Source organism: Erpetoichthys calabaricus, chromosome 4, assembly GCF_900747795.2.
Source record: "Erpetoichthys calabaricus chromosome 4, fErpCal1.3, whole genome shotgun sequence".
In the NCBI taxonomy this organism is placed as follows: Eukaryota; Metazoa; Chordata; class Cladistia; order Polypteriformes; family Polypteridae; genus Erpetoichthys; species Erpetoichthys calabaricus.
This window is the reverse complement of record NC_041397.2, coordinates 14291750-14317382: the sequence shown is the minus strand read 5'-3', so window position 1 is coordinate 14317382 and position 25633 is coordinate 14291750. Positions and strand designations below refer to the sequence as shown.

The 25633-nt window shown below is 36.5% G+C and overlaps 1 protein-coding gene and 1 long non-coding RNA gene across 2 annotated transcripts in view; both read left to right on the top strand.

Annotated features, from left to right (window-relative positions):
* tubgcp3 (tubulin, gamma complex associated protein 3) overlaps positions 1–25633 on the top strand; it is a 92439-nt gene that overhangs the window by 55309 nt on the left and 11497 nt on the right. Inside the window, exons 12-19 of the mRNA XM_051926334.1 lie at positions 3893–4003; positions 6863–6971; positions 7764–7953; positions 11727–11862; positions 19365–19433; positions 21574–21709; positions 23275–23363; positions 23746–23877. Coding sequence (XP_051782294.1) covers positions 3893–4003; positions 6863–6971; positions 7764–7953; positions 11727–11862; positions 19365–19433; positions 21574–21709; positions 23275–23363; positions 23746–23877 — 972 coding nt within the window. The remainder of the gene's footprint in view (positions 1–3892; positions 4004–6862; positions 6972–7763; positions 7954–11726; positions 11863–19364; positions 19434–21573; positions 21710–23274; positions 23364–23745; positions 23878–25633) is intronic.
* LOC127527472 (uncharacterized) lies at positions 15989–17400 on the top strand. The gene is made up of 2 exons (XR_007934774.1): positions 15989–16229; positions 16314–17400. It is a non-coding gene; the product is annotated as an uncharacterized LOC127527472 (long non-coding RNA).

Below are 25633 nucleotides of genomic sequence, written 5' to 3'. Positions count from 1 at the left end.
TAAGTTTTACCTATACCTGCAGTGTGGTATTGCTTTGGCTGCAAGCTATTGGAGTCTGGGTAAGATTTGCATGGCAACGCTCCAAAGAAATATGATTGGTCACCTTCACCTGCTATAACATTTGTGTGTTAATTGACAAAATTTGATGGTGATGCATTGCTGCTTATTGAACTTTTTTTTGGCTAGTGAGGTATGGACCCCCATTATTTAAACCACTGCACCTTTGCAATGAATCAATGTTTGCCTCAGTGGCCTGTCTGTCTGTCTGTCTGTCTGTCTGTCTAATAGAAGATACTGTTTGTTTATACAGGTCACTTTTAGTGTGCACTTGCTAACTGTCTAATGTTTAATCAAAATACAAGGACATTTACTTCAATTTTAGCCCAAGATTTCACACCACTTTTTCATTTCACAGTAAAAGTTGGTTGCGGGCAAAAAAAATTATCATTTTGTGCCTTTGTTCATAATCAGTGATGAACACTGCTTTTAATATATATGTATATGTACAGTATCTCACAAAAGTGAGTATACCCCTCACATTTTTGTAAATATTTTATTATATCTTTTCATGGGACAACACTGAAGATATGACACTTTGATACAATGTAAAGCAGTCAGTGTACAGCTTGTAATAACAGTGTAAATTTGCTGTCCCCTTAACATAACTCAACACACAGCCATTAATGTCAAAACCGCTGGCAACAAAAGTGAGTACACCCCTAAGTGGAAAAATGTCCAAATTGTGCCCAAAGTGTCAATATTTTGTGTGGCCACCATTATTTTCCAGCACTGCCTTAACTCTATTGGGCATGGAGTTCACTAGAGCTTCACGGGTTGCCACTGGAATCCTCTTCCATGACGACATCATGGAGCTGGTGGATGTTAGAGACCTTGCGCTCCTTCACCTTCCGTTTGAGGATGCCCCACAGATGCTCAATATGGTTTAGGTCTGGAGACATGCTTGGCCAGTCCAGCACCTTTACCCTCAGTTTCTTTAGCAAGGCAGTGGTCGTCTTGGAGGTGTGTTTGGGGTCGTTATCATGTTGGAATACTGCCCTGCGGCCCAGTTTCCGAAGGGAGGGGATCATGCTCTGCTTCAGTATGTCACAGTACATGTTGGCATTCATGGTTCCCTCAGTGAACTGTAGCTCCCCAGTGCCGGCATCACTCATGCAGCCTCAAACCATGACACTTCCACCACCATGCTTGACTGTAGGCAAGACACACTTGTCTTTGTACTCCTCACCTGGTTGCCACCACACACGTTTGACACCATCTGAACCAAATAAGTTTATCTTGGTCTCATTAGACCATAGGACATGGTTCCAGTAATCCATGTCCTTAGTCTGCTTGTCTTCAGCAAGCTGTTTGCGAGCTTTCTTGTGCATCATCTTTAGAAGAGGCTTCCGTGTGGGACGACAGCCATGCACCCCTTCAACCTCTGCAGCAGTGCTGACAGCACTCATACGTCTATTTTCTAAAGACAACCTCTGGATATGACGCTGAGCACGTGCACTCAACTTCTCTGGTCGACCATGGCGAGGCCTGTTCTGAGTGGAACCTGTCCTGTTAAATCGCTGTATGGCCACCGTGCTGCAGCTCAGTTTCAGGGTGTTGACAGTTTTCTTATAGCCGAGGCCATCTTTTATGTAGAGCAATAACACTTTTTTTTTTCAGAACCTCGGAGAGTTCTTTGCCATGAGGTGCCTTGTTGAACTTCCAGTGACCAGTATGAGAGAGTGTGAGAGCGATAACACCAAATTTAGCACACCTGCTCCCCATTCACACCTGAGACCTTGTAACACTAACTAGTCATGTGACACCGGGGAGGGAAAATGGCTAATTGGGCACAATTTGGACATTTTTCCACTTAGGGGTGTACTCACTTTTGTTGCCAGTGGTTTAGACATTAATGGCTGTGTGTTCTAATTTTGAGGGGACAGCAAATTTACACTGTTATACAAGCTGTACACGGACTACTTTACATTGTATCAAAGTGTCATATATTCAGTGTTGTCCCATGATAAGATATAATAAAATATTTACAAAAATGTGAGGGGTATATTCACTTTTGTGAGATACTGTATATATATGTATGTGTTTATGTATATGTGTATATATGTATATATATGTATGTATATGTACAGTGGGTATAGAAAAGAATCCCCCCCTGTGAAATACTCCTTTTTATTTTATTTTATTTTTTTTTTTTGCTTTAAATAAATAAAAACACACAAACCAATATTTTTTCCAACTTTACTTACTCAATGCAATCTATAATATCTAAGTCAAAGATATCACAGCTACAGATCAGAAGAATTTAAAAAAGTAAAAAACAAGAAATACTGAGATTAATAAAGGATCACCTCCCTCCTAAACTCACTCAGGTGTAAGTGCTCACCATTTCCTGGCTTCCTTCCACCTGTGATCAGTTGTAATCAGTGTGATTAGTGAAGCTGTTCCTAGAGCATTCATCCCCTTGCTTGGTAGTGCAACTGACAGCAAACCGCTGACTATGGGTGGCAAGCCACTTTCAAAAAGTCTCAGGGATAGAGTTGTGGACAGACATAAGGCAGGAGATGGATACAACAAAAATTTCAAAGGCTTTATCAATCCCAAGGAGCACAGTAAAGTCCATAATAAAAAAGTGGAAAGTGTTTGGCACTACTAGGACCCTTCCTGGATCCGGCCGTCCCTCCAAACTGGATGGAATAGCAAGAAGACAACTGGTATGATAGGCTACCAACAGGCCAATGGCCACTTTGAAGGAGTTACAGGATTTTATGGCAAAGAGTGGTTATTGTGTGCATGTGACAACAATTTCACAAGCGCTCCACAATTGTGGCTTGTTCGGGAGGATCGCAAGGAAAAAGCCACTTCTCAAGAAAGGCCACATTAAGGCTCGTTTGAGCTTTGCCAGAATGCACCTTGAAGATTCTGATGCCAAGTGGAAAAATGTCTTATGGTCAGATGAGACCAAAATAAAGCTATTTGGCCTCAATACCAAACGGTACAAGTCAAGTTGGGGAGCATGCACTGGTACAGTGCGTTGCAGCATCCACCACATGACGAAACAACTCGGGATCCCGGTTGGCATCCCCCCAGGCAGACACGCGGTCCTGTCCTACCTTCCCCACCCTTGGGAAAACGCTTCTTCCAGCACCTGGGGAGCCCTCTTAGTACATTTACATAGCTACATTTACTCTGATCAGATTTTAAGAATGGGATGGCTTTCTTGTCAACCGAGAGAGACATTTTGTCTCTTCAGTAGGATTATGTTGAGTTATAGGGACTTTTTTTACCTCCATTTGTTGCTTCACTAGTTGCTTTCATTTTGTGAAATCGAGGACAACCTTTAAACCTCGTACCACCTGCCAAACATGTTAAATGATTTCAGAATTATTTTTTTTTTTAAAATTCTCAAAGCCCTAAATAAAGTATTCCTATGAAGTCATCATCAAATTTGCCGAAACCTTAGTACATGTATGTTTCATAGTTGGATCTGTTCCACCTCCCCAATTTCACTTTATTGTTCAGGCAACACATTATCACAACATACTTGGATATTATATGGAAATCTGTGCAGGTACATCTGCCTTGTCAATGTAAAAGTGTACTGATTATGTCAGTGGATCTCCTACAGTTTGTTTGGGACCAGGCCAGGCAGTGGAGGCCTGACTTGGGTTGGCATGAGTTAATAACCTAAGAATTCAAGTTGTTTTAGCAAACATGGCAAAAAGTTTTTGTCTTCAGTTGAATGACTAATAATAAGAAATGGGGTTAAAAATAGAGACCGATATCTGTCATATGCCATGATGTTTTCATGATAGTTATTTTCTTTCTGACTATATTAGCTTTTGACTGTCAGTCTGCTTTTTTTTTCCCCTTTTAGTTTTTTGTAGCTTCTGATCCAACGGTGAAAACTGACAGACTCTGGCATGACAAGTACACTCTGAGAAAATCGATGATACCATCCTTCATCACTAGAGATCAGGCAAGGAAGGTGTGTAAAGGTTCAAACAGTCCTACCTTTTTTTCTTTTTTTGTTCTGCACTGATCATTCAGCAAGCAGTTGTGCAATGTTTATTCTGTAACAGTCCAGATTATTGTTCATGTTTATGGCTAAATCACATAATGGGTTTCCATTAGTGATGCCATTTTCTTCACTTAGTGGTTTTGTTCCTTAAAAGCAGAAAGGTTTACTTGGCTGAAATAGCAGTAGCAGAAAGGGACACAAGAAAGAGAACAAAGCAAGAATACCTTAGTAACAGCCAGTTATTTTTACAGTTATAGATTAATAAAATTTTAAGCCAACATGTAATCAAGTAACATTTGTTACAGTTCAAATGAAAGTATGATGTGGTAGAATTTCTTAAACTTTGTGGTATCAGAAAACATTGTCTCATTGTCTTTAAAGTGCTTCTAAATTCCTGTTAAATTTTTCCCTGGAGTCAAGAAAACGTGTGGTATCTTAAAAATTAGGTTTGTCTGAAACGAAAGGAGCACTCATTATATTGACAGAAATACATCTATAAATAACGGCTATATACTATCTGTAATAGGGTTTCTGGTAGATATGAACCCTTCCATTAGTTAGGATAACTGTAAACTGACTGTAAATTTAGCTGGATGCCAATTCTGTGATAGAAAGGCTGGAGGTAAATGATTGAACATAGTATTTTTTTAATTTATATGATGGAGATCTTCTGATTTGAATAGGCAAATCTGATGTCACATTATGCAATTTCTAGTCTTTGGGTACGTCAGATTGCAGTCTGTGGTTGCTGATCTCGCCATGTCATGATTGAATATTGCTGGGCATGTTTTTTGTTGTATTTAGTGACCACATTATGATATTCCAGCACAGACATGGTTGCCCCTTTATGTGATAGGCACTCACGTGCTACCTAACTGAGTCAGTGCTGTCAAAAACAGCTACTGTGAGTTCAGCTGCAGTCTGGACTTTTTTTTTCCCCCCACATTCTTCTTCTTCACTTTATTCTGGTATATAAAAAAAGACATCAGACAGACAGGCTTCTCTTCTGTTTTCTGAGGTCCAAAGCACATATGTTCCTTATTCCTCGCCCCAACATAATCAAGCTTTAATTGGTTGCCAACTCTCAAGTATCCAAAGCCCGCCCCTATGACTAAAGACTAAATCAAGTTTGACTTTGTCCAATGGTGCCGTGAAAAGCTGGAGTGAGTCACTGTGTGTGTCATATTATGCGACCGGCTTCACAAGAGTACGACTCTCTCTGCCTCTATTTCGCTAAGATTATGTAAGTGAAGGTTGTGACTGTGAATTGCTGGCAAAGTCAACTAATGTGACATGGCCTTAAGAGTGGATTATTGGAGGTAATCCGCTGTGATCAAACAGAAGGAATGAAAGAAATTTTATTTGTACAGCAATATAAATCGCTATCTAAATGTTCCTACAGTTGTAAGAGGAAGAAAGCAAATACTAGTGATTGATGTGAAGACAACAGAAGATAATACCTACCACATTCTGCTTTTACTTCTGTGACCAATGTTAAGTCATTTTGGTTAATCCTCTTCCAAATGCAAATTGCTTGTTTCCTACCAGCTTGCTGTGCACTTTTGGAAGAAATGCAAGTCAATGGTGAAAATGTATCTTACAGTCCTCATTTTAAAATACAAGGTTGGCTATCCACTACATGACAGTCAGTGAGCATGTTGCAATTACTGACTGCAGTTGCTGGATTTTATTGCCCTGATTATGGCAGAATACACTACTAGGAATCACAGGACAGGACTCCCTTATAACTTCTCTGCACTGTTTAGATTTACAGTTATCACTGCAAAAGTATTATGAGATCGACACATGTTTGCAACCAGTTTAGATGGAGCTTTTTTTTTTTCTTTGTCCACTCTGCCATCGTACAACAAAGATGAGATGCCAAACAGACATTTGTGCTAGGCTTCAAAATTTCCTGAGCCTACTCTCTTTTTGCGTAGTCCAAATCATCCAGTTTTTTTACCGTAGCATTGTTGTTTTACTTTTTTTTTTCCTTACTCTTGTAGATTTTTTTTTTTTTCTTGGTGCTTATTGGTTGTCATTGCTTAGACAGGAGCCCACCACCTAACATGTGACACATTTCTACCGGTCTACTTTTTGCCATGGCTAGTCACAGAATTCTGCTATTGAGTTAAGTCATGCAGTGTGGCATTAACCCTAATGCAACACTGCATGACTTAACAGTCATGAGCTGCTAGAAACTTCACTATTTAAAATTACAAATATCATTAGACATTTTCATTACCTCTTCATGTTAGAAATAGAACCTTTAAAGGACTTTTGACTACTTCTTAATGTATAGTATGCACAAAGAAAAGCTATCTTTGAGTTCAGTCAGTCCCTATAAAAGTCTTGAGTTCTACTTACTGTTCTCCCATCTGATTTAATGCGGATGTAGAATGAACTCAGTGCTCTGATTTTTTTTTTTTTAAACTCCCGTTAGGATGTTGCCTGACAAGCATGTTAGTATGTTTGACAAGTTAGTCGTTGAAGTCACTAAAAAAAAAAGTTTCTGTATTTTAAAGTTGATACACTGATTGGGAATTTAGTAAATAGACTTTCTAAAGAGCTTCATTTATTAAGCACCACCAATTCCCACTTTATTCACAGTATTTCCATAATATCTGTTCTGTGTCAATATTGCTTTATATGTAAAATCTCACATTTTTGGTTTCATTTTATTTATATTTAGTAATGGAGGTGGACTATGAAGAAAATATTTAAATGAATTTAACAGCACTGTACTATGACCCCACCAGTTGGTTGAACATTCCAGTTTTTTGTAGTGGACATTTAAATCACAGCTTTAGATTTTTCTTCTCACAGGTGTTGTTAATTGGAAAATCTATTAACTTCTTGCATCAAGTGTGCCAAGACCGAACACCACCTGGTAAAATGATTGCTGCTTCAAAGTCTGCAGATTCACCTAAAGATGGTAATTGTGCAAGTCGTGCATTTATGATTATGATTTTTTTTTTTTTTTTTTTTTTTATATATATAAATGCCACCTTAGTGCCTATTGAGCTGCAGTCCATACCTGTGATTGCATGAATTCCTGGTTCATTTATTTTCCTGAGTATCATACATGTGACTTAGTATGGTTTTGATTTTAAAAACCTTTTGATTTATAAATATACAATGCCATAGTTATTCATGTACACTTTCATTGTTGGTTGTTATTGTCTACTGTTCCTTAATTCCAGGAGCAATAAGAGTAATTTTTCAAAAGAAACAGTGTCATCTTCTGGCCAATTTTCATTGTTTAATCCCTCAAGGATTCATCAAAAGCTGCAGCATAATTTTTATTTTTCAGTATGCTCTTCATATTTTTAGCCAGCTGAATTTAGTTTCAGATATTTTTCCGAATTTTATTTGTCTCCCCCCCCCCCCCCCCAAGCTTGTCTTCCATTAAAAAAAAAAATCGATATGAAGCGGTTTAACTGCAATTATGTAGCTTTACAGCAGGTGGCTGCTTGCCCTGAATGAATGGCTGTCAGTGTGTTGCCAAGAGTACTTCTTCATGTATCTAGTATTCTTTATTTTCCTTGCACATCAATTTTGTCTTTTGTGCATATCCAGTTTTTTTTTTATTTTGCCATCAAATAAATTATTGGAAACATCTTTACTGTTTTAGTGCAAATCAATATTTTAATCCAGTTACACTTACTTAAATGAGATTGCACTGAATTTTTAATCGTGTTTTGATGATCAATTTTGCTATTTGTAGCTGCTGAGCTGTTTACTGATTTGGAAGGCGCCTTTCAAGGGAAGATTGATGCAGCGTATTTTGAGACGAGTAAATATCTCCTTGATGTTCTAAATAAGAATTACCTTTTGCTGGAGCACATGAAGGCTATGAGGCGATACTTGCTTCTAGGTCAAGGAGATTTTATACGGCACTTAATGGATCTGTTGAAGTAAGTGTCCTTGGGGAGAGTACTGTAGGCCTAGTATAAATTTTTATTTTATTGGGGTATTTGTTGCATTTCTTTCAACAAATTTGTTTTTCTTTGAGTGGTTAAGCATAATTTTCCTATTTACGTAAATAAAGCCTCTGAAGTTAGTTTCTGTGCTTTCTTTGTAAAGGCATAGATACTCTGTTATTATGGAATATTAGATTTTTTTGACTTTACATGGTTATATTATCATTGTTTTAACCTCGGCTGATTAAGGTATATGTCCTATTATAAAATATATTCCAAGGTAATAAAAATAAACTTCTTGGGGTCCTGTAGGACTAGTATACCAAGATAAGCAAAAATTCTGTCTTGTAGTTAGCATGACACACATTATTGCAAAGGTCAGAGTTATAAAAACAGTGCTTCAGTAAGATTTGGTCTCATTTCTTGAACTGGAAGCTGTATGAGCGCACACATAGCTTGCTGTTGTAACATTTAATGTCACATGCTAATTACAGTTTTAATCATTCCATTTCTTATTTTTGTTATCTAAAGTTATGTTTTGAATAGTCAAAATTTTAATTAAAGATACATAGTTATACTTCAGCTAATGAAAACCCAATGACTTTTATGGAGCTTTCATTAACAGGTATTTGTACTTTAATTTTGACTAGTCAAAATCCAAACTTACGGCTATTCAAAATGTAATTACAGAGATCTCTAATTGAACACTGTAATAAAGTCAAGGGTAAAAGTGTGTCAGCTTCCACTAGTCGGAGCATAATTATTTTCAGTTTATTGAAAATGTAATTATGGATATCTATAATTGGAATTCGCATGTAATATTAAATGTTAAAACCTCTTTCTCTAAATTTTGACTAGCCAATATACAATTACAATGTTTATATTTCAAGTACCTGTATGTTATCAAGATCTCTAATTCGGTTTTGAGATATGTACTGTTTTTTTTCTCTTGTCCAAAATATATTTTTTCAGATTAATTTTTCAAGTCAAAATTCTAATGTCAATATCACAAAAATTTTATTTTTAAGAATATATTTATGATCAGGCAGTATAAAGCATCAAATTGTAAAATGGCTTTTCAACGTTGTCCCATTTAAGCAATGGCTTGACCTGCAGGAACTAACAGAAAGAGCTGCTTTAATTGCAGTTTACTGCAATAGTTAAAATTTAAAGGAAGAAAAAATAAAATACAAGCGTCATAGACATTCCTGAAGCAAAGTTAGTGAAACAGTATATTTTTATACTCTTCACAATTCTTGTTCCTTGATTTCTCATACTGCCCTTTCCACACTTAAGCCTTGTGAAAGACCAGCCTCGACACCGACAGACATGGACTCCAAATGTCCATAACACGCACCGTTTATTTTTTTGGGTGCACAAATCACCACACTAAACTCAGTCCTTTTCCTTCCTTCAGCCACCTTAACTTCTATCTTACAAGCTCTGTCTACTGCCACCCGACTCCGGCTCCTTGAATGAAGTGAGGTAGCCCCTTTTATCCTTGCCCTGGATGTGATGGTCTTCTGGCAGCACTTCCTAGTGTAGCGGAAGTGCTGTTGTCTTTGGCTCAGGAACCATCCAGGCACCCCCAGGTGGCCCTGATGGAATCCAGGGGAGCTACCCTCTTGCGCCCAGGGAAAGATAGTGCCCCTCTCCCAGTCTGTCCATGTTCCATGCGTCCCGGTGGGGCAAGGTCCCTGGTCATCTGCCAAAGCCTGACGGTGAAAAATCATTCTACAGGTCCCCTCCACAATTACTAGCACCCATGGTAAAGTGGAGTGAAAAAGGGTATATATAAAATCACTTTTTGATCAGTTACCTTAATCTTGCACTGACAAAAGAGACACAACCTTTAATCAAAGTAACTTTCTTATGAGAAAAAGTAACCTCTTACTAAGAAATAATTATGTTTAACAAAACCATGTGTGCCATGATTATTGGCACCCCTAGAAATTCTTATGAACATAGTGTAACTGAAACATTTTTTACCTTAATATGTGACTTTTGTAAATTTATTAAAATATGTGGAAACTTTCAAGCAGTTATCCATGATTTCCTGTGTCACTGGAGTATAAATGTGAGGTGTGCAAAGAGGCCAAATTCCCATATTCATTCAGCAATGTGTGAAAGATAAGAGAACACAATTCAAATAAGAGAAAAGTGTGTTGACCTTCATAGGTCTGGGAATACCTACTTGCCTGAACATTCCTATAGTAGTTAGGGCAATAATTAAAAGGTTCATATCAACTGAAATTATTCAAACTTGCCTAGAAGAGGACCCAAGTTTATTTTGCCCCCATGCACAGTAAGCAGGATGCTATGAGAAGGTAAATACTCAAAGATCAGTGCTGGAAAATTAGAGAAGAAAGTAGCATTTTGGCGTTATCAAGTCTCTAAAACTAACTTCAGACTCCATCTCCATGACAGCAGATTATTTGGAAGGCATGCCAGAAAAAAGGCCTTTCCCAACGTTAAGTGCCTGGAGTTTGCTAAACACTACTGAAACTTTGATTGGAACCGTGTTCTATGGTCAGACAAAGCAAAAGTTGAGCTTTTTGACAACAAACACCCAAAGTGAGTTTAGTGTAAAAGAAGTATGGCTATATTGAAAAGAGTCCATTCCCCACTGTTCTGTGATGTAGTTGGGGCTGTTTTCCCTACAATAACCCTGGGAACCTTGTTAGGGTATTTGGCCTCGTAGACTCCATTAAAACCCAGAATGTTCAAAATTTAAATCTGGCTGCCTCTGCCAAGAAACTAAAATAGGATCATTGTTAGATCTTCCAAAAGGACAACAATCCAAAACCTATATCCATATCAACACAAAATGGTTAAAGGAATACAAAATCAAGCTTCTGCCATGGCCGTCTAAGTCCCCGGACTTAAAACTCATTGAACCTGTCTGGGAAGCTAACGAGGAGAGGACACGAGAGGACCTTAGACCATGGATGGTCTGGGGTGCTTTTGTAAAGAGGAATGGCCTTAGGTTCCTCACTCTGTAGTCTCTAACTTTATAAGATTCTATAGGAAAAGTGTCAGTGCTTTTTTTTTTTTATTGGCAAAAAGAGGTTGTACAAAGTATTAAATGCAGGGGTGCCAATAATAGTGACACATGTTTTTATTAAAAATAATTATTTCTTAATAATCAATTATTTTTTTCTTGGAGTAAATTTACTTCATTTAAAGGTTGATTTCTTCCATTTTTTTCATTGTGAGATTTAGGTAGTTCTCTAAAGATAAATATTTTTTATATCCATATTTACTTCTCTTTACTCTGGGTGCCTATAATGGTCGAGAGGACTGCATATTAACATTTCACCACTACAATAAAAGCGTCTTTAAAGACAAAGCAAAATAAAATATCCATAGAAGTGGAACAAATAAGGGATTGCCAGTTATAGCTACAAGCTTCCATTGTTGCATGCTTGTCCTCCACACTTGTGTTTTGCCACCTATCCAACTGATCAGCCCTTTAAGGTGAATACTATAAGGAACCTAAACTATTGGTATTATACAATATGTTATTCTTATTGAAGTCGATAACTGATTAACCTGCTACATGTTTAAGTACATTATATATATTAAAAGACATGAAAGACACCATTTTTAACATTGAATTGTGGAGTTGTTATAGCATTCATGGTCTGTACAAAACTCTTTGAGCATTTTATTTCCACCCCTTAGACCTGATTTTGTACGTCTAGCTTGTACTTGTAATTGTATACTTGTTATTATGAAATTAGTAATGCTATTTTTTTCTTTTGAAGGCCTGAACTGGTGAGACCTGCCACAACATTATATCAACATAACCTAACTGGAATTCTAGAGACGGCTGTGAGAGCTACCAATGCTCAGTTTGACAGTCCTGAGATTCTTAAGCGACTTGATGTCAGACTTCTAGAGGTAACGCATTCTGTTAATAATTTGCTATGTAAGTTTAACTTTTTTGGGTATCTGCTAGAACATTTTGCCTGATGAGTATAAGATTTGTTAAAATAACAAGTAGACCTTAGAACCCTGCTTGTTTGCTTATGTTTGTAGCACATGAATTTTCCTTTTTTTCCCTCAACTGATCTTTGTTGATGAATAAAATATTGGTGATATTATTTTTGCTACATTTTAGTAAAATTCAGTAGTCAGGAGTATCAGTTCAACTGTGATTGAGGTCAGGTCAAAAAAAAAATTTCATTTACTTATTGAAAGTCTGAGAAATTTATCATTTATAAAAACAATGATCATTGGAAGGCTACAGTTGCTTTTTTTTTTTTTCAATCGGGCATGAAAAAGCCATATGTTAAGGAGTTGTCTACAGTGAGTCCTTAACCAAATTAGCTTACTTGATTTGTTAGAGAAGACTTTTTAGAGTGATATCTGTGTCAGATAATTTAATCCATCATTGAAGATGCTATTTCTACTCCAAGATACACGAGAGGAAGAGTGAGGATGATGGAGTGTAGGTTGTGGGATGTCTCTGTCTCTCGTTCAAGCTGGAATGCCAAACAAATGAATGAAACTAGATTATTCTTCAACAAATATACTGTTTAATCTAATTTTTTCATAACATTAAAACAATAGAAGATGGATATTTGCAGATTTAAACAGATGCAAGACAATTAATGAACATCATTAAATGTAAATCTAATTTAGCTTAGTATCCTATATCCTCCACCTTATGAATAATTTTTCTCCTCAATTATTTTCCAAGGAATTACCCAAAGAAACATTTATTTTTAAATGGCCTTTAAAAGCTTTTGTAAGGTTTCTGTGCTTTATGGCAGTAGTTGTATTAACTTGCACAATACAGTGAAATCTTACTTCAGTGTCCACCTTTTAACTGGTTGTATGGATAAACATAAACATAGCCTAGTTGTTTTGTAGTAGCGTTGATCCGCTTCACAGCTCATTCGGGCTCCTTTCAATGCTTTTAAGGTTGTACATATCTCGCACATTAATGAAGCTGCTACATGGCCATCAGTTGCAGCCTTAATGAAATTAGTTTGGCTCATTCACATAGCTTTCATAATAAGTTTAGCTGTAGAAACTAATAATTTTTTTTAGTTTCAGCTAAAGTAATATCAGTAACTCAAAAATATATTAGTATGTTTGCTGGCACTACACCAACTACAACATTTATTTCAAAACAAAAATGAGAAGCACCAATGAACATATACTTGACTTTGTTTGGTTTTAGTTGATTCAAAAGATAAGAGGTGATACTTTGTCCTGAATTCAGGGATCACAGATAGTTTTCTTTGGTACATGTAGTACGCTACTGAGCACGTTTTATGTTTCATTTATAATCTTTGAGGTTTAAAACAATAACCTCCTTTTGCTAGCAAAAAGTACATCAGCAGAAAGTTGATTTTTGGTCACTTGTTTAATTCAGTGACAATAACTCTGCTTTTATGTATTGTCACTTGTGCATCTTGCTGTCCTTTAAGGAGGACTTTAAGGGTTCAATGCAACACTTGAGGCCAACACTATTATGGGCTGTCTTCTGCTGCTAATGTTGTAAACTAACTTTTAAAGCAGATATGGTGATTTAAGAATTTGGGATGCCAAATCCTGCTTCTTAGTTGCAGTTATGAAATTTGCTACTAACTTTTAACTTAACTGTAATAAAAAAGCAATTTAAACAGCTTGACAATAAAACATTATAATGGCCAGTTACATTAGAGGGTCAGCTTAAGTTGGACAGTTGGGAGACAAAGTCAGAGAGGCTAAATTGTGTTGATTTGGACATGTGCAGAGGAGAGATGAGGGGTATATTGGGAAAAGGATGTTAATGATAGAGCTGCCAGGCAAGCAGAAAAGAGGACAGCCTAAGAGAAGGTTTATGGATGTGCTGATAGAGGACATGCAGGTGATGGGTGTGACAGAGCAAGATGTAGAGGACAGAAAGATATGGAACAAGATGATCCACTGTGGCAAACCCTAACGGGAGCAGCCGAAAGAAGAAGAAGAAGTGGCCAGTTACATTATAGTAGTCAGTTTGGCTTGATACACATGAATAAACTAACTTGTATAAAGATTCCACATATTAGAAATAAATGTCTTAATTTTGTGATATTACAATGCTGAAAAAATGTGGTTTCAAAAAGTGTGGAAATTTTAAGAACTAGAGTTTAAATGTTTGTCAAAAACAACACATTTGGCTTGGGTAATTCAACCAGGGTTAAGTTTGAGTCCTAAGTAACTGCCATATTTTCTGAATTATCACCCTTTTTTTAACTGAATTTAAATATGAGTGATTTTTAAGCACCCACCGTTTTATGGAGGAAACAAAAATCCTAACTAGATTTGGGAAGATGACAATACTGCAATATTTTTATACGCTTGCTTTAATTTGTTTTGCACAATACTCTCTTTCTGGAAGTTGGGGTAACAAGTTTAATGGATGACAAAGTGCAAGCACCTCTTGAAACTGATGTTTCTGTTATTTGTAATCTTGACACTTTCTTGCATTTTATGCTTGTCACTACCTAATGCCACTGTCCCTACTATTTATCATATGCCACCTGTTTTAATTTTATGAATTGTTTCAGACCACTGCAGCATTTCACATTAGATATAAGTGAAATTTTAAACAAAGTGGGGCAGTTTTGGCATACTTCAGGTCAAGAAGGAATAAAATGTGATCTGTTTTTAGTCTTACTGGTTACTGTTTTGCATAACCTGTGGATAAAACTGCTGAATGGAATGAAGTAATATGTTCAAGATTTCAGACCTCCAACTCAAGTATTGTGAGTCCATACACCCATATCACTACATCTGTAAATGATGTGCTGATAGAGGACATGCAGGTGATGGGTGTGACAGAGCAAGATGTAGAGGACAGAAAGATATGGAACAAGATGATCCACTGTGGCAACCCCTAACGGGAGCAGCCGAAAGAAGAAGAAGAAGTGGCCAGTTACATTATAGTAGTCAGTTTGGCTTGATACACATGAATAAACTAATTCAGTCATTGATAACTTAAAAAGAGACAGTTTGAAGATCCTGAAACTGATGGTTGATGAGAGCAGATTGGCAATAAGAGATGACAGGACTATGCAATCTGGAACAATACACGAAGTACAGAAGAGGCAGTTAAATAGTAAATATGAAGGTACAGCCAAATAAAATGGGTGTGATCATAGTGTTACAAACCAAATGTTCTCCAGCAGATTAAAGGAAAGCATTTCAGAGAACTAGAGATGCAAAGCTAAGTAAGCTTTCACTGCTGGTAGCATAAATGATGTTAGAATAGTGTCAGAAGATCTGGAATGTCTGGCAAGTTTTGTTATTGAAACTTAGAACTTTTTAAGTAAATAGATTTAATAATTATGTGATGCTGTACAAGAAGCATCGGAGTGGTGGCTCTGAGGCTAGGGATCTGCACTGGCAATCGGAAGGTTGCCGGTTCGAATCCCGTCAATGCCAAAAGGGACTCTGCTCTGTTGGGCCCTTGAGCAAGGCCCTTAACCTGCAATTGCTGAGCGCTTTGAGTAGTGAGAAAAGCGCTATATAAATGCAAAAAATTATTATTATTATTATTGTTGATATATGTCAGAACATTCTTTTTTTTTTAACCATTGTTAATGAAATCTATGTATAGTTTGAATTGTATTAGTGAAGTGAAGAATGCAACAGTCATTTTACTTTCTGTACAAATTCTGAACAATTCAAATACCTGAACAAATCCAAATCGTATTCTGTAATATCATCTACTGTTAAATTCTGCTCTGTACTTGTAATATTTCTATTGCACTATTATATTGTATTGAGGATTACTTGTGTTCTGTTCTGTGTATTGTGTTGTATTGACCCCCCCCTTTTTTTTTTTTTTTTGGACACCTACCTGGAAAGGGGTCTCTCTTTGAACTGCCTTTCCCGAGTTTTCTTTCATTTTTATTTGTTTGGTAGTTTTTCCTTGTCGTTTTATAGAGTCAAGGCTGGGGGGCTGTCAAAAGGCAGGGCCTGTTAAAGCCCATTGTGGCACTTCTTGTGTGGTTTTGGGCTATATAAAAATAAATTGTATTGTAGGGTGGGCCATTTATATGGATACACCTTAATAAAATGGGAATGGTTGGTGATATTAACTTCCTGTTTGTGGCACATTAGTATATGTGAGGGGGAAAACTTTTCAAGATGGGTGGTGACCATGGTGGCCATTTTGAAGTTGGCCATTTTGGATCCAACTTTTGTTTTTTCAATAGGAAGAGGGTCATGTGACACATCAAACTTATTGGGAATTTCACAAGAAAAACAATGGTGTGCTTGGTTTTAACGTAACTTTATTCTTTCATGAGTTATTTACAAGTTTCTCTTTGTGTACAGCCATTGACATGTCGCAGAGGTTAACACGTGAGGAGCGAATAGAAATTGTGTTGATGTCTGGTGAACGCAGTAACCGGGTCATTGCAGCAGATTTCAATGCAAGACACCCTACGTGACCACCCATCTCCCATGCTACAGTTAGCAAACTGCTTGCTAAGTTTCGTGAAACTGGTTCAGTGTTGGATTTGCCAAAATCTGGACGCATGAAAACTGTCACTAATGAAGAAACATCAGTGGCTGTCCTAGCTTCATTCAGCAAGAGCCCACAGCGTAGCACTCGCCGCATGTCACTGCAGAGTGGCATTAGTCGAACATCCCTTCGGCGGATATTAGCTACTCACAAATGGCACCCTTATAAACTCCAGCTACTGCAGCATCTCAACGAGGATGACCCAGATCGGTGCACTGAATTTGCAGAATGGGCAAAACAAAAATTGGAACAGGACCCTCAGTTTTCGCAGAAGATTTTGTTCAGTGATGAGGCAAACTTTTATGTGAATGGTGAAGTTAACAAACAAAACCACCGCTATTGGTCTGACACTAACCCACATTGAATAGATCCCTCCAAGACTGTTGGAACAAAAAAATTGATGGTATGGTGTGGTATATGGGGTACAAAGATAGTGGGGCCATTCTTCATCAATGGAAACCTCAAGGCCACTGGATATGCGAAATTGCTACATGATGATGTGTTTCCCTCTTTATGCACTGAAGCTGGCACGTTCCCTGAGTTTTTCCAGCAAGATGGTGCACCACCACATTATGGGTGTCAAGTCCGAGCATTCCTAGATGAACAGTTTCCTGGAAAGTGGATTGGTCGTCGTGGGCGAGTTGAATGGTCCCCAAGGTCTCCCGATCTGACCCCCTTAGACTTTTATCTTTGGGGTCATCTGAAGGCAATTGTCTATGCTGTGAAGATACGAGATGTGCAGCACCTGAAACTACGGATACTGGAAGCCTGTACTAGCATTTCTCCAGCGGTGTTGCTATCAGTGTGTGAAGAGTGGGAGAAGAGGGTTGCATTGACAATCCAACACAATGGGCAGCACATTGAACACATTTTATAAGTGGTCAGAAACTTGTAAATAACTCATGAAAGAATAAAGTTACGTTAAAACCAAGCACACCATTGTTTTTCTTGTGAAATTCCCAATAAGTTTGATGTGTCACATGACCCTCTTCCTATTGAAAAAACAAAAGTTGGATCCAAAATGGCCGACTTCAAAATGGCCACCATGGTCACCACCCATCTTGAAAAGTTTTCCCCCTCACATATACTAATGTGCCACAAACAGGAAGTTAATATCACCAACCATTCCCATTTTATTAAGGTGTGTCCATATAAATGGCCCACCCTGTACTATAAATTGTCAAAGTGCTGCTGACTTTATATTTGGTCCCCTTACAGCCATACTTTTTGAAATGTGTTAATTTTGTTTGAAGGTACAGCAGTGGTCTTTACTTCATCGGGTGTGTTCGTAAAGTCAGGATGTCTTCATCTATGCTCACCAACGTCTGTAGGTAAATAGTGGAGTCAGTCGTCACTGGCTGCATTGTATCCAAGCATGGCATCTGCTTAACTCGAGATTGCCCATCACTGCAGAATGTGTTTATGTTGACTCAGAAACACAACACCTTTAGTCCAGGACATACAGCAAATAGCACTTGCTATGTTGGAAGGGTAGACAGTATTATTAAAGTCATAGATTCAGGAGCATTTTTAAGCAGATCAAAAAACTACGCAACAGCTGCTAATGCTGACAACCACCTTAGCGTTTCTTGCATATGTTGTCTGATGCTAGATCTAATAAATGGCATTGCACTGTTGGTACTAATCCATGGGAGACATCCAAGTAAGAATTTCATTGTACTATATACCCATAACAGTAAATTTAAAGTGATCTTGGCCCAATAATTAGATGACTTTTATTTGTGCCTTGATGGATTAAACCATAGAAAGTAAAGAAGCAGTCAGGGTCAACTCTATTATATAGGAAAACTAGATGGATGACGACGATAGCATTTAAGTTAACAGGGTGTACGCGATTGCTGAAATCACGAAGTGAGACGCGTAACGTTTGAAACAATTAATCACCTGCGTGCCCTCTCTTGCTCGATTGAACGATAGATTTGTCCATGTGGCAAAATCTTCAACGGAGTCCCAACCAATGTTCCCTCTAAGGAGTAGCATATAGTGAGCAAAAAACATTGTTTATGAGCGACATTTTGTTTAAGCCAAAAATTTATGAGCACCAACTCCGACGGTCGGAGTGAGCGATCGTGCAATAAGTACGAGCGACGCCGTCGGAATGAGCGATCGTGCGGGAACTATGAGCGACGCTCTGAATTCGTGTGAGCGATTGCTCACGCGCTCAGCTTAGAGGCAACATTGGTCCCAACCCCAAACCTGATTAAATGGTTCACCTTTTGAGTGCTATAAACACCAAAAGGAACACAAATTTCAAGCTCGATTAAATGATCTGTGTGCCAAAATTTTCAAGGGGGGCACTGCTCATACCTGCTCAGTGAAATGTTGAAGGTTTCGCACAATGAAAACACCAAGAGGAGTCCATGTATGACTTTTGCAAAACCTAAAAAAGTGGACTACCACAATCCACTACTCTGCAATTGTAGATTTCATAATTGCCCTAAAGACACCATAGTTTGGGTGTTACATTTTCACTTTTGCTTAGGGTAGCAAAAAAGCAAGAGCTGGCCCTTACTTTTTAACATGAGTGTACATCCAATTCACTGATTTCTGAAATGTTTTCATCATAAGAGTTTCAGAGGTAGTTTAGTACTTCCTGTTTAGTTTGTCTGATTTTTTTTTTTTTTTTTCTTCATTTCACTAACTCTTAATATTTTCTAGTTTTTATCATCTATTCTTATTAGGGCGAAATAAAACTAAATACGAAATGTTTTACAATTAAACTTTATTTGTGTTGCACTATAATTTGAGTACTTTGCGGAAGTCCAGATTATCAAAGGGGCTTTTAATTGAATCCTATAAGAAAATAAAGAACAGCTCAAATGGGAAATTCAGGTAAATTATGTGCTTACTTAGTTTATTGTTGTTTTTCTTGTAGGTGTCTCCGGGTGACACAGGCTGGGATGTCTTTAGTTTAGACTATCATGTGGAAGGACCAATTGCAACTGTAAGTTTTCTTACATGAAAGTAATCTTGAATTTGACATTCACTTAAAATTTATGAATTGTAAACATACATTCTTGGGTCAAGTGGCTTCATAAATTGCTTTTTGGCTTTGCACTCTCATCTATTTTTTAATCAGGTCATTTTGGTCTACTTCGTACTCATTAAATATTTATTCATTTTTGTTGTGATGACCATAACATTTTAAACAAAGGCCCTCATTAAATCTTTTAAACTGTACAATGTGGTCGAGGCTTTTGTGGTCATCTTGCACTATGGGCACTAGTCCTGTGAGAATGATTGAATAAAATCCATTACTTTCATGATCTACAGGACATTTATTTTTAAAGCAGTGATCAGTCCTTTTTTATATGCTGAGTTCTAGTCGTGAAGAAACTATAAGAAAATCTCTAGTGCAGTAGTTCTCAAACTTAGTCCTAGGGGGCCTCCCTGTGCCTGCCAGTTTTTATTCACCAATTTTACAATCAGTGAGTTATTTTAGTTCTGACTAATCTTTTGTAATCAGCTTGCCCCTTTTCCCTCCTCTTTTCGTATTTTGCATTCAGAAATGCAGAGCAGATTAATTATTGTAATATTTCGAAAATATCTTAAATATGTATTATTTTTTCTACAGCTTTAAATGCTTCTTTTTTTATTTCATATTTTTTTGCCATATATACGTGCAGTTTGATCCTTTAATTGTGCCCGAAAAATGACATTAAACACTTGAGCAAACAGTGCCAAAAGTAAGAAGGCTGGAACTGCTACAGCATCAGACCCACTAATGCGCTCATTAGTAATTAATGGATTCAAAAACCAGAACACCTGGAAAATCAAAATGAAAATTGTGAGTTTAAAAGAAAACACTAAATTTTGATCAGTATACCATAAATAAATGCTTGGTATGTTCTAATTAAAAATGACCAAGCTTAGTTTGGTAATTTGAGAGCAGTGATGGCTCTGATGCCTGTCCAGCAAGGAGACTAATGTTCATGCCCCAAGTGCTATTTGTGTGCAGATTACATATTCTCCCCATGTCCATATGGGTTTCCTGTGGATCCCCTTGTTTTCTCTTACAGTCCAAAGATGTTCAGTCTAGGTGAATTGCCAAAGGTAAATTGGCCATAGTGTGTGGGGGTTGTGGTGGTGTTGATGGTGAGTTATGTGTGTTGTATTCACCCCGTCGTGGATAAGTGGATTTAGAAGATGGATGGATGAATGTTTTATTAATTTTTACATTGACACTGAAACATAGAAACTGGGAAGTAATTACTTAGGCTAAGAGTCTGGTTAAAAATAGAAGCTGTTTGAAACAAAAACTTGCTGTAACAGGAGGTCCCCAATATTGAGTCTGAGAACACTTGATCTAGTGATGTCTATCCTAGCCCCTTACACTCCCAGTTTCATGAAGCACTAATAAACCTAGTTGATTTTCTTGGGCTACTTTACACTGCAAAGTAGACTTTTGTTAATTGCTTATTATGTTTATGAAAATTTGGTAATTGCCTTGCAGAAATGAATCCTGCCAGAGACTGTTGACTGCTCTTTTTAAGAGTTATGAACTGTCATTCACCTTATCTTTCTAGTTTTTCACTTTTATTCATTTTTAGAATAATTCAGCATTTCTTTTCAATGTTACAGTATGTGTTCTTTACTGTTTAAAGCCTCATGTTTTCAGGCTGTTAATCCTATAATTAGTGACACATCGATTGATCAGTCAACAATCTGAATCATCCAATCTAAATAAATCGTTGTCCAATTGATATTTGTCTCACACTCTTTGTTATAAAATATGAGTAAACAAGTATAAGCTCTTCCTGCTTGTCTTATGACCTGTTAGTTTGTAAATTTAAGAGTTTTTTTTCCCCATTAATTTTATTATCTCAACCCACCCTAATGGGAACATTTTATTTAAGTGAACATCTTCAGATTCTATTTTTAAATCAAATTCCAGTTCACTGTTTTTCTAATATGGGAAAATCAGCCAGCTTGGAGGGATTGCCCCACATGTCTGCTTTAGAAAATGGAATTATCACTTTGCATATTAACAAGTGACATTCTGATTAACCGAGAGCCTGAATATACAGTTATCTTTGCCTTATTGTAGGTTAAACTGTATATGTTGTTATTTTTCCCACCTCTAGGTATTCACAAGAGAGTGCATGAGCCACTACCTGCGAGTGTTTAACTTCCTCTGGAGAGCAAAAAGGATGGAGTACATTCTGACTGATATATGGAAAGGTCAAATGTGCAATGCAAAGCTGCTTAAAAGAATGCCAGGTAGACTAACAAAATTTTGTGCTCCTGAGAGAATAGTGTACTGGCTAGTTGAAAAGTATTTGCAACATGCAATGTTTTTATGTTGTTTAGAAATGAGGGCTTTACCTTTTAAAACTTATTTTATTTTATTTCTGTGCCAAACTCATAGATAAACAGATTAGTGAATCCAAGTAAAAGTTTGGCTTATTTGGCTTAGTTTTTCGTATTCTAAAAATAAAAATATTTTCCCTCACCTTATTAAGGAAAATGAAAACAGCCACATTTTTATTTAAAAATTTAGAGAAACCACAGATATATATTAGAAGTGATTCTGTATCAAGAAAACTTGCAGTTGTGTTGTTAATATTGCTGAATTGTGCAGACTTTAGCAAAATAACACAATAAATTCACTTTTCATTATTGATTTCTGCATCTATTATTAACTATTCATTTCTGTGTTTTTTGACATGCACAATTTTGACTATTCAAGTTCTTTTAATGTAAGAAGTGTTCTCACAATATTATTTAATTATATTTATTTCCCCTTGGGATTAATACAGTATCTATCTCTATCTCTATCTATTAAAGTAGTTTAGTTCAAAATATAAGGAAAAAATAAATAGCATCCATCATAGATAGCACTTTATTTGAAATGTGGGTTTTCTACAGAGGCTCAATAAATAAATGAATGAATAAATATTCTTATGACAAACAAAAAAAAGACATCTAATCAAACAACAACGTACTTCTCAATTACACACCAGAATAACAAAAAAGGACAGGAAAACCTCTGACATGGCTAAAGATAAAAAGAACAATGACAAGGAGACATTACACTAAGAGGGATGTGACTTTATAAAGGAGCCCCAGTACCTGCTGAAAGTACTAGATTCTTTCATTTACAACACTTTTATTCTTGGTAATCTCCTGCTTGTTCTAAAATTTTGATTTTTTAAATAAGCTGTAATTCAAGTTAGCTAGTCAGAATATGAGAGCATGGAAGGATGCACTCGTAAGTATTGCTTCAAGATGTATTACTGTTTTATTAATGAAAATTTCAAGATGAAGCAATGCTTGCTGCAGTAATTGGTATGCAAGGATGTTAAAGAGGATTGCACGTGTGCTCAATATAATCAGGGCCTAATTTAGGTTTCCAGTGTGTCCTTGTATGCTTTTCAAAATGTGTTGCTTTAGACGAATATACCTAAAGGTGTTTATAGTAACTGAGGATGACTTTCAAATACATCTCCTTGTGCTCAGTGTTCTTTAAGTCGTCAGTGTGCCACTCCAAGTATATTATTTTTGTAAACTAGGATTATGTTTTCCTTTATTGCCATCTGTCAGTAGTTTATCTTACTTTACATTATTTTACTGTTTACCCTATACTACCCTCTTTGGGCAGTTCAAGAACTTCTAGAATTTGAAATATATACTGCATGTGTCTTTTATTTTAACTTTATTGGTAAATGTACCATCAACCTCTCTAAAGGCAAGCACACTATATAAAAAATGTTTAAAAATAAACCAAAAAATATAAAGAAATAAAACTTGACTAAAAATGTTTTTTTTTTTTTTTTTTTTTTTAGAACTGTCTGGAGTGCTTCATCAGTGCCATGTTCTGGCATCTGAAATGGTCCACTTCATCCATCAGATGCAGTATTATATCACATTTGAGGTATGTTTGGACTGCTCTCTGGTCTTGGCCTTGCTTTTACATTCTGAGCATTTTCATCTGTGTTTTATTGTTGTCTTTAGAGGGGGGAAAAAGGACATTCAAAATACAAACAGATAATAAATTAACCTATGTGTTTTGATTCCCATTTTTTGTGTAGACTCTAAACCCTTAAATGTTGTTTTAGCAGTAATCTGTCATACTGTATTATTTTTCTTTTCTAGCTGACCTTAGGTTCATGTAATAAATATTTTTATGTCAAATTTCTTTTTACATTTTGTCTGGGTTTTGGCCTTATTGTTTGCTCTTTTATGTTTTAACTGTTGTATATGTAAGTCACACTAAGCTAGTAAATTGAAGGATTAATTAAGTTGAGTCATTGTAGGTGTTGGAGTGCTCTTGGGATGAGCTATGGAACAAAGTTCAACAAGCACAGGATTTGGACCACATCATTGCTGCTCATGAAGTATTTCTTGACACAATCATAACCCGCTGCCTTTTGGATGCAAACTCCAGAGTAAGATTGCCTTTTTTTAATATCATCTTCAGTTAATTTTTTTGTACATTAGAGAGTCCATTTTTGGTTATGTCTGACTTCATTCAATATAAGCTTTACTTTTGCCTAATGTATCTGTTCCTTTGTGATGCAAATGTACATCATGGCTTCTGCGTTTCCTATATTTGGGACCCATGTTCATGGTCCCAAAATACAGTACTGATATTTTATTTTGATTTTTTATTTGATTTGATGTATTTTATTAATACTCAATGGGAAATCAAACATGTGGCTTTGTATTTTATTCACATTAATCCACCTTGCATTTTCATACATTCATATTTCACTCTTAAAGTAAATGGATGCCAAAACCCCTACATTTTTTCGCATAGTATCACAGATGCACACAAAAATCTCCTTAAAGAACTAATCAATTTTGGTTTAGAACTACACGATATTAAATAGGCCTTTCATATATTTTTGTATTCAGATAGTCTGATGTAGTATTTGGTGGATAGCTGAATACTAGATACACAAAAACACATTTTTTTAATATATAAACGACTGTGGCTTAAACTACTGTTTTACAGTTCTCTTAATAAATACCAATTCAATCACAAGCACTTTTTTGTTTGTACTTTATTCCATCAGATTCGTTTTTACTTGTGGTTCTGCTATGAGTGCATACAGTATGTATCAGTTACACAAGTCAGTCTTGCCATTTTCTGAAGGTACTTATCTTTATAAAAAAAAAAAAAAAAAAAAAAATGCGGTCATAGTACTTGTTATATAAGGACATTAGAAATTTGACAGGTGAGAAACGATTTAGTTCATTTGATGTTCATTTGATGTCCATTTGTTTAGCTAATAGCTAAGTTCCCCCACTATCTCATCCAGATACTACATTAAGTTGGTCAAGGTTTCCCCTTCAAATGCATGTCTTGGTAGCTTGTTCCAGATTCACACAACTCTTTGCATAAATAAGTTTTTCTTGGCTTCAGTCCTGATTTGTTTCACCTTAATTTACACTGGTTTCCTCGAGTATGTGTCTTTGAGGATTTTGAAGGTCTGGTTTAGATCATTCACAGTCTCCTCTGTTTGAATCTAAACAGGTTTAATTCTCCACATGTGTAACAGCATGGCAAGTCCTGGGAGACATTTGGTTTGCTGTCCTCTGCACAGCTTCAAGTGCTGCTATGTTTTTCTTTTATTATGGTGACCAGACCTGCACACAGTACTTCAGATGTGGTCTCACTAAGGCATTATGTAGTCTGAGCATAACATCCCTTGATTTATATTCAATAGTTTTAAATGATATAACCTACCTTGTTAATCTTTATAGTAATGAAATAATAACTGGGATAACCTTAAAAATAGCAAGCAGAAAAATGGGACTTCATAGATGTAGTCAGACTTTTTTTTTTTTTTCAAACACTGTAATCAAGCCATTAGGCTCCAATGACCACAGTAGAATGCATTTCACAGTGCTTTTGGCAAAATGCCTAGTCAAAATCTAAAGCTGTTAACTTTAATTGTAGGAGGGCAAATTTTGGGTAGTTCCAGCAAAGTCTTAAAAATATAAACTGTGACAGACTTAAGTGTGGAGACAGTCCAGTAGCAGTCTGCCAGGTTTAAACTCATTTTGTCTACAGGGCAGGACATGTTTATCAAAAGTATTTTATAGGTTTATAGGGTCATTATTGTCACATGTACAGAGTAGGGTGCAATTCTTACTTGCTAGTGCAAATGATAAGGAAGAACTGTATTAGGAATGTAA